This window comes from Lycium ferocissimum, chromosome 10 (genome assembly GCF_029784015.1).
Source record: "Lycium ferocissimum isolate CSIRO_LF1 chromosome 10, AGI_CSIRO_Lferr_CH_V1, whole genome shotgun sequence".
In the NCBI taxonomy this organism is placed as follows: domain Eukaryota; kingdom Viridiplantae; phylum Streptophyta; class Magnoliopsida; order Solanales; family Solanaceae; genus Lycium; species Lycium ferocissimum.
This window is the reverse complement of record NC_081351.1, coordinates 23,797,515-23,807,052: the sequence shown is the minus strand read 5'-3', so window position 1 is coordinate 23,807,052 and position 9,538 is coordinate 23,797,515. Positions and strand designations below refer to the sequence as shown.

Genomic DNA, 9,538 nt, shown 5'->3' with positions numbered 1-9,538 from the left:
ATCAAAAGAACATCCCTCACACAAGAAAACAACAAAGAGTCATTATTATTTCATGAGACAAATGTAATTTGCATGAATAAATATTTTTGGCTTTGGAGCCTTTAGAGTAAACTTAGGATATGAGTTACACGTGATCTCACGTCTTACTCAGGTAGCCTTTATTATCCTTTTTAACTTTTTTTAACAAAAAGTGAAAAGGTGAAAGTGGTTTTAAAAAAAGAATTTCCATTGACCAAAGTTTTGCTCTTTTAATAATGAATGAACCTCAAAGTAAACATGATTAAGTTTTTGTAGCAGCTTTTGTGAAAGATGGTGGAAAACGCACGATTAAGCAGCTTTGTTAACAAAGTGTCAATTGTATAGTAATGCATCTTTAAAAGGAATTGCTTCTTTTTGGAGTTTCAATTTTTCAAAAATATTTTTACAACTTGAAAATAAAAAAAATGTAATTAAATACCAAATGTATAAATGCTTTTGTTGTATATTTCGGAATTTTGTGATTTTCGATGACCCTTTTTTCACCCCCATTATTCAAATAAACCTTTGAAAATGATGATCTAAGTGTTGTGTGTGTGTGTGTGTCAGTGTGGGAATAAAGTCTCATTTGAGGAGTATAAAAGAGATGAAATTATTTAAAAGGTGTTAGCTCTTATGGTGTGAGGCTTCTTGGGAAAAAATTGTGGTCCGAAGAGGATAATACTACACTATGTTAAGCGTATTTTTGTGTTGTTTTAACTCAACAACTGATAATTAGAGTCAATAGTTTGGTCCGGCGAGTACTGGTGGCGGATCCAGGAATTTTACTTAGGGGATTCGAAAATAAAAATATTGTGCTTAGGATTTGAACTTGGAACCTCAAGGTGAATGATGAACCCCTAATCATTGAGCCAATCCATCCTAGCGAGCACGGAGATGGCGTGAGTCCTGACTTATTGTCTTTACATGTCTATGTGATAGTTTACTGCCTTCATCTGTAGCTTGGAGACACACACAAAAAAGAAGTCTGTGTTATTCGTGGCCATAAATACTCAAATGATACAGATGACACACAATTAGGAAACAAACAATATCATACCATGTTAGCTAAAAGTATTTTTGAGTTGTTTTTTTTTGGGTAACTAACTTATATTATTAATCACCAAGCGAGATAATTACAAAAACATAGCTGAACACCTCACTCAGCTATCTCAAAACAGAAATGAAAACTCCAGTAACTCTACCTACTATTGGCTATACATACTAAAAGGTTAACAACTGAAGCAAAGTTCTAATGCCTGTAGGTGATCTCACATGACAAATATAAACAATATCCTTAGCAAGCCTCTCCCAAGTCCTCTCTTCATGTTCAAATATCCTATGATTCCTTTCATTCCATATGGCATACACAAATTTAGTTAGCATTAGCTTGAAGAGTGTAGCTCTCTGAGTTCTTCCTTTGGATGCACTAATGATGAATTCTTGATGGTTCTGTCAGTTGTTGCTCTGTCCAGGACTCCTTTGAAGCTAGTTTAGCAGTCGTGTCCAAAGTCTTCTAGTGAAATCACACTTGACAAATAAGTGTTCTCTTGTGTCATCCTCTTGGTGACACAATGAACATTCTGGATCTACATTCATGCCCCATTTCAACAACCTATCAATAGTACGCAGCTTACCATGCATCAATAGCCATAAAGGGAACCTGGCTTTTGGCCTTGCTGCATTATCAAACATCACACATTTCCAGCTTACCCTTGGCGGATCACCTGTTAGATTCAAATACAAGAACCTGATAAGACTTTGATTTGGCTTACCCTGTACTTGAACTGATGCTACTATTGACCTTGCATTAATGATCTTTTTCACCATCCAGCTGGCCTGTTTGGGACATGCACAGTTAAAGAAACTCTGATCTTTTATGTAATACATGTGAATCCATTTAATCCATATCTTGTCTTGCTTGTGTGCCACATCCCAGCAGTGTTTAGCAATTGCTGCTCTATTCCATAGTTGCAAATTAATCAAATTGAGTCCACCACATGACTTGGGACTGCAAACTCTCTCCCAAGCTTCAAGAGCTTTCTTGGTAATCACACTTTCGCCAGCCACACATAACTTCTGCAGTAAGCCTTAATCATCTTAATCACCTTCACTGGTAAGATAAACATTTGAGCCCAATATGATTGTATGCCAAACAGAACTGTTTGTACTAATTGTGTCCTTCCAGCATAGGATAGTTTTTTAGCAGTCCAAGATGATATTCTGGCAAGCATCTTATCAATAAAAGGTTGCTATTGCAAGATTGCGAGTTTTTTTTATTGCTAAAGGAATGCCCAAGTACTTAAAAGGGAGCTCACCCCTAACATATCCACACTGTCGCATGATTATTTCCTATTGCTCATGACTAACCCCACCCAAATAGATTGAAATTTTGCTGAGATTGGCTTGTAGACCAGATGCACTAGAGAACTACTTGAACACCTTCTGCATTGCCAGGATGGAAAGCAAATCCCCTCTAGAAAATAGTAGTAAGTCATCAGCAAAACTCAAGTGAGTAATCCCCAGTGGTTTGGACTCTGGGTGAAACTTGTATTCTTGATTATTTATCAGGTCATTCAACCCCCTACTCAGATATTCCATAACTAAGGCAAACAGAAAGGGGGACATAGGATCCCCTTGTCTAAGGCCTTTAGCAGCTGAAAATGAAGGGGTTGGTTCTCCATTTAGGACAATAGAGTAGCTCACCGTTTTGACACTCCATAACCCATGCTATGTAATTCCTAGGAAATCTGAGCTGCTCCATAATCTGTTCCAAATAGATCCATTCGACTAAATCATTAGCTTTCTGTAAGTCAATTTTTATCATGCACTTGGGGAGATATTCTTCTTGTGTAAGCTCTGACTAGTTCATGTGCAAGTATAATGTTGTCTGAAATCCTTCTCCTTGGTATGAATCCAACCTGTGATTCACTAATGACACTAGCTATGACATTTTGCATTCTAGAAGCAAGGACCTTGGAAATAATCTTATACAAGACAGTGCAACAAGCTATAGGCCTATATTCCTTATTTGTAGTAGTATAAGCAGTTTTAGGAATTAAGGTAATAGCTGTGCAGTTGATTGCCTTGTACATCCTCCCCTTAGTAAAAAATTCCTGCACTGCTGCAATGATATCCTGCTTGATTAATTAAGGGCCAAGCTTTCTTATAGAATACTGTATTGTAACCATCTACCCAGGGGCTTTGTCATCCCCTATTGACATTAGTCTATCATAAGTTTCTTTATTAGTGACATCTGAACACAGATTGCATATTTGCTGATGTGAAAGAACTGGTCCTCTATGCATGATCACCTTATTTACTGCTGGAAGAGAATTGACTGAGGCTTCTATTGGGTTTTTATAGAATTGAATTATCTCTACAGTAATAGCATCAACATGTGTTAATTTGTCTCTATTGAGTGCTGGAAGTTCAAATGTGTTTCCTCTGATTCCTGTCTTTGATCACTGATGAGAAGTATTTATTATTAGCATCTCCTAGTTGATCCACTTAGCTCGGGCTTTTTGCTTTAATGCATTTTCTTCTATCAATGATAATTTCTCCAAGTCTTGCAGTAGTTGTTTCTCCAGTAAAATCACCTCATCTGTGCACTGGCTAGTCAATTTCCTCTGGACCTTATCTAGATATTTCCTGGCTTTCTCAATCTTTTGAGAAATATATTTAAACTCTGTGTTGTTCAAGTGCCTTAGATCAGGTTTCAGTGCCTTCAACTTGAACCAAACATCCTTCATTCTATGGCCAACTAGTCTATATTTCCACCTATCTGACACAATAGGCAAAAACTTATCATGTGTAGCCCAAATATTGAAGAACAAAGGTGTTTTCCTATTCCATAGGCTGGTCTTCAAGCTCAATACCATAGGAGCATGGTCAGATACATTTGGTACCTCATACTCTATCACAATGTGCCCCCAGTTCATCATCCACTCATGGTTGCCAAACACTCTATCAATTCTTGTGCAAACTCTAGCATTCCCTAATTGTTTGTTTGACCAAGTAAAGTATTCACCCTTCCAAGCTAATTCCGTTAGTGCTGTGTTTTGGATACATTCAGAAAAAAATTTCACTTCAAAGGCAGTCACTGCATTACCCATCCACCTATCAGCAACACTCAGAATGGAGGTGAAATCACCACTTACGATCCAAGGTATATTTATGCCCCGATCTAAAGTGTTCAATTGTTACCATAGTGTTTTCCTCAAAGCCCTAGTATTGAAGCCATATACTACAGTCACCAACCACTTATAGTATTGAATCACATCTTCTACCAAACAGTGTATCAATTGGTCTTCAACTTGCAGCACTTGCACATCATAACAGGCATTATCCCAAAGCACCCAAATTCTTCCATTGACTCCTTTTTGATAGTTAGTATGGAGACCCTATCCAGGTAGAATACTATTGCTCACCCTTTTAGCACTATGTTGCTTAACTCTAGTTTCTATCAGTCCAACTAACTTTATTTTTTTGGTTTTCATATAGTTCCTAAATTCCCTTTGTTTATACCTTTTATTGATGCCCCTTATATTCCAAAAAAGCCAAATCATGATCATTTGCTTTTACCTCTATCAAGAGGTCGAGCATTCTTTTCTCTGTTCCTCAGTTGCACATTCCCAGTAGCTGGCTTTGTAGTAGTGGTTAATGCTAGAAACTCTTCCAAACTTAAACCTGGACTAACTACTTCAGTTTGCCTATTTGCAATTATCGGACTCAGGGGAAGCTTCCCAGATGCTAAGTTTGTTGTAGCCTATTTAACTATCTCCTGGTTGCTGTCCTCATTTTGCACATGAGATACCACTTGGCTAGTTGAAGGAATATCAGGTGCCATTGCCACTTGTTCCTCAACTTGGTGCAAATTTTGCATAACTCTTTTGGACCTCCATGCTTGAGGTACCCTCATGTTCTCCCTTCTCTTTCTAGGCTGTTTAACAGGTTGTTTAGGTGGAATTGATTCTTTGCATATGTGTCCAATGACTTGACATTTACTACAAAATTTAGGTTTCCATTCAAATTCTACATCTTGTTGAAACTGCCGTCCTTTTGGACCAACCACTTTTATTTCCTCGGGCAAAGGTGTTGTAACATTAACTTCGATTAACATCCTTGCATATAATATTCGGGACTGCTTGGTGGTGCATTCATCAACATACAGTGGCTTCCCCAGTACACTTGCTATTTTACCCCAAGAGGCACGCCCCTAACAGCTCATTGGTAGCTTTGGTAATGTAACCCATAGTGGAATTTCAGTAAGAAATTCCTTGCCCAGTTCAAATTCAGCTGTCCAAGGTTTTAGAATGATCGGTTTATTAGTTATTATATAGGGTCCAGCATAAAGTATCTCTTACATATCCTCAATTGTCACAAATTTGATTACAAAGTAGCCTTCATCATGATAGAAAATGTCCGGGTCTGCAACACTCGACTCATTGCATGATAGCCAGGTCCAGGGCCTATCACATATGCAATTAGGGCACATTTCCATTTTTCCTCTTTAGATTCAACATCAGCTTGTTCCAATTGAACTACTGGTTGCCCATTAATCAGTTGAAGAGTAGTCCAGATTCATACCATTTGCGGCTAATCGATTCTTCTGGAAAAGTATATTCCATGGTTTCACTGGTGATTGCACAGGGGTTGTTACAGTGTCCTCGTCGGTGTTGACGATTGTTTCATCGGTCATGACTGGGACATTCCCCAACTCAGTTACTATTGCTTTGGCTAGATTTGTACTTTGGATGTCTCTGACAACTTCTCGATTGATTTCCCACTCATACTCAGTTGCTTATTAACACTGGAAGCTCGAGCAGTCTACACCTCTTCTCGATTTGTTTGTTGCTTCCCAATTTGCATAGGGGTAAAGTCATCTTGGGTTTGTCTCTTTCCTTGGCCAAAAGATTCCAAAAGTACTTCGGGGAAGAAAAAGTGTTTTTTTAGCTTATAAAAAAATAGCTTTTGCTACAACTCAAAATCATTTAATTTTTTTTTCCTAAAAGCTTGACCAAACACTTTAATTCTTTAAAATAGATATCTTTCTAAAAAAGGAGTCAAGTACTTTTAACTTCCTAGAAGCTTGACCAACCATACTACTATATATTAATCACATAAAATATGTTCTATTTTCCCCATTTTTCCTCTTTAAGTTGCCCTTCACCTCTTCTTCCAAAAATTATATCTCATTATCTAGTTTCTTCTTTAAAATATGAGAGATTACAGAACTGACCAAGTTGTTTTCTACATAATTGAATGAAACTAACAATAGTAGCTTGTGCTTAACGAAGACAAAAATTATTAGGACAAGAAGTGAAGAAAATAACAAAATAACAAAAAGAGAGCTGTATATCTTTTTGTACAAGCTTTTGACAGTACTCTAAAGATGATATCTTTTTCCTGTTATAGATTCCTTTGGCCCAGCCTGACAAACTTTGGACTACTTTCAATTGAGAAATTCATCATCCTACAAAAAATTTCACACACTAGCTAATTATCATCCTATATTCAAACACAAAAAGTTAAAAGTGTCGGCTATTTTGTGTAAAACTAAAGGTAGTAGCAACCTCTTATCTATTTTTTTCTGCACTATGAGACGGTTCGATGACTAAGATGTCACAGCTAGAACATGTTTGGAACTACAAAAAATAAATAAATACTCTGTCGGTCCCATTTTAAGTATCTTAGTTTAACTAGACACGAAGTTTAAGAAATAAAGAAAGACTTTTGAATCATGTGGTCCTAAATTAAAGAAGTGTTTAATGTACTAAAATGTCCTTTGAATCTTTTGGTTATAAACTTGCCATGTGGGATATTCGAATTTTCAACTAACTAAATATAGAAAGAGGCACTAGTTTTGGGACAAACCAAAAAGGAAAGTAAGACACTTAAATTGGGACGGATGGAGTAGAAATTAGCTAGGGGTGTCAATGGGACGGTTCGGTCGGTTATTTTAAAAAAATTATAGCATCCCAATTCTTCGGTTATTTTATTTTGTATAACCAAAATTAGACTTTTCGAGACCGTCCCATCATCTCTGTTTTTCTTCGGTATCGGTACGGTTTGGTTATTTTAGTTTTAAAATGTCACCTAAGAATACACCACCATTAAAATGTAACGACACAGATCTCCACAAACCTATTTGTAGTACACCATCAAATAAAGCTTCTATTAGTTTCTTATGAAATACTTAATGTAAAAGCTATTAAAAAAACTACACAAAGTAATTAAACTGAAATGTGTTATATCAAGTAGCAAGACAACAACGACGTGAATCCTCACTGATTGACCAGAGAGAAGAATAACTTGCCAAAGATAACAATGTTGAATTGAGCCAAAACAAACATTAACTTATAGGCCACGGAAATCACAACTTGAATTTGATACAATTACATCAAGCAACATAGTAGAGGAGACCAAGATGGAGGTAAACTTCTGTTAGTGCTAACTATAACCAAAAATGCCTACTTAAATCATCTAATTCTATGACCGTAATACTATGTATATGAGGTATCCTTTTGAAACTAAATCCAATCAACTAAAGGCCCAAAATTTAGTGCCCAAAATTCTTTTCAATATTTGAAACAGAACTTATAAAATATATTTTATATTTTCAATTTAACATATCTGTAATATATAAAATATATTTCATACATGTAAGGCTATTTGGTTCGGTTCAGGAATTTTTCGATTTTTTGTATAAATTAAAAAGACCACCCTAATTGTTCGGGACGGTTATAAGCTTAAATAAAAATCCACAATTTTATTGGAAAAACACTATAAATCGGTTCGGTCGGTTTTTCATATTTTTTTGACACCCTTAAAATTAGCGAGAAACAATTTATGTCGCTAACTAAACAGCAAAAATCTATAGCCCAATTTAGTTAACAATGGATTAGTTATGGGCTATTTAGTGATAAATTCACGATGATTCTATATATATATATATATATATATATATATATATATATATATATATATATATTGAGTTTGGAAGGCCCGTGCTCCCAAACTCAAAATATAAACAATTTTTTGTGCGGAGTGCCCTTACAATGCACTGGTCTTTAATTTTTGCCCCTCAAATTGGTGGTCTTTAATTTTTGTCCCTTTCGCCTAATGTCATGAGGTTTGGGGTTCGAACCCCGACTCAGTTGAAAAAAAAAAAAAAAAGATAATTTCGCAAGGCAGAATTTTATAGTAAAGTTGGGCTTGTTCGGGCCAAAGTTAGGCCTTAAGGCAGAGTTTTGTAAGGCAAAACTCTGCTTTAAGGTGTTTGGGCATGCCTGAAGGCAAAACTCTACCTTAAGGTAAACTCTGCCGGATCAGGAAGAGTTTTGAGGCAAAATTCTGTCTGAAGGCAGAAGTTTGTAGGCAAATCTCTGCCTTGCGATTTTTTTTTTTTTTAAATTTTTGACTGAGCGGAGGTTCAAACCCGAAACCAAGGGGTTCTAGTGAAGGGCAAAAATTAAAGACCACCAATTTAATGGGCAAAAATTAAAAACCACCCCAAAATAAGGGCATTACTGCGAATTGCCCAACTATAAAAATAGAAATTCTTATTAAATACGTATAACGTGACACCATTTCTACCGCACAATTAATTTAATGTATTTGCAGGTTAATGATATCTTATTGATAAGTTTTATAATTGTTAAAGTTTCTTCATCACACAATTAGATGATTTTTAATGAAAAATTTATTTATGAGTAAGAAAGTTAAATAGAAAAATTAGCAAATCTCAAAGGGACACAATGGCTTGATATCCTATACTAACATTGATTATGATAAAGTATGGTAATTACAACTTGCAAAGCTCATAAATCAAAAAATATTTTCGTATTTTTGTGAATTTGAGAGCGTGTGATTTTATTCATAGATAAAAATCGATTTGTTTTGACATTTATTAAACGAAATAACCTATATTTATTAAAATGAACCTCAAGATTCAATAAAATTTAATTCTTCATGTATTCTTTATACTTAAAAATAAAATAAAAAATTATTTAACCAAACAAGAGATTTTAAAGATAATCCGATCTTAACGGATGACATTGTCTTCATTTTCAACACTATATGGCATCATTTTAAAAAATTTACTTTTTGTATTTGTAATAAATCATAGATATTTCAAAGGCGAGTATAAAATTGTCCATAAATTTTTTTATTAGGCTAAAATTACATTCTTGAAAAATTATCTTATAAAATAAAAAAGGACCTAAAAGTGATTAATTGAAAAATTTAACATTAATTTGGAGACTTTTGTAAGGACTACAAAAGTCCCTTGATTGTCCCTTATATATAGTAGCAATATTAGCATGGAGAGAGACTGGCAGTATCACGATTCCAATTGAATGACAAGGAGCCCATTGCTAAACTATTTAAGTCCTCTTTCTTCTCTTAACTTAAAACATGTAGTACTAATTTTCCTATTTTATGTAATTTTGCAATCTCATTTCTAGGATTTTCAACCCCGAGCTATGCTTTAAAAATCAAATTCCCCCCTCAACTTGGAACA

The 9,538-nt window shown here is 35.2% G+C and overlaps 1 protein-coding gene across 1 annotated transcript; it reads right to left on the bottom strand.

The window, feature by feature from the left end:
- Nucleotides 1–1,503: 1,503 nt before the first annotated feature.
- On the bottom strand, nt 1,504–5,137 carry LOC132034737 (uncharacterized). The gene is made up of 7 exons (XM_059425101.1): nt 4,832–5,137; nt 4,222–4,418; nt 3,615–4,134; nt 2,937–3,152; nt 2,722–2,782; nt 2,458–2,672; nt 1,504–2,094 (listed from the first exon to the last, which is right to left on the bottom strand). The coding sequence occupies exons 1-7, from the start codon at nt 5,135–5,137 to the stop codon at nt 1,504–1,506; spliced, it is 2,106 nt and encodes a 701-aa protein (XP_059281084.1).
- Between the last annotated feature and the right edge of the window lie 4,401 nt (nt 5,138–9,538).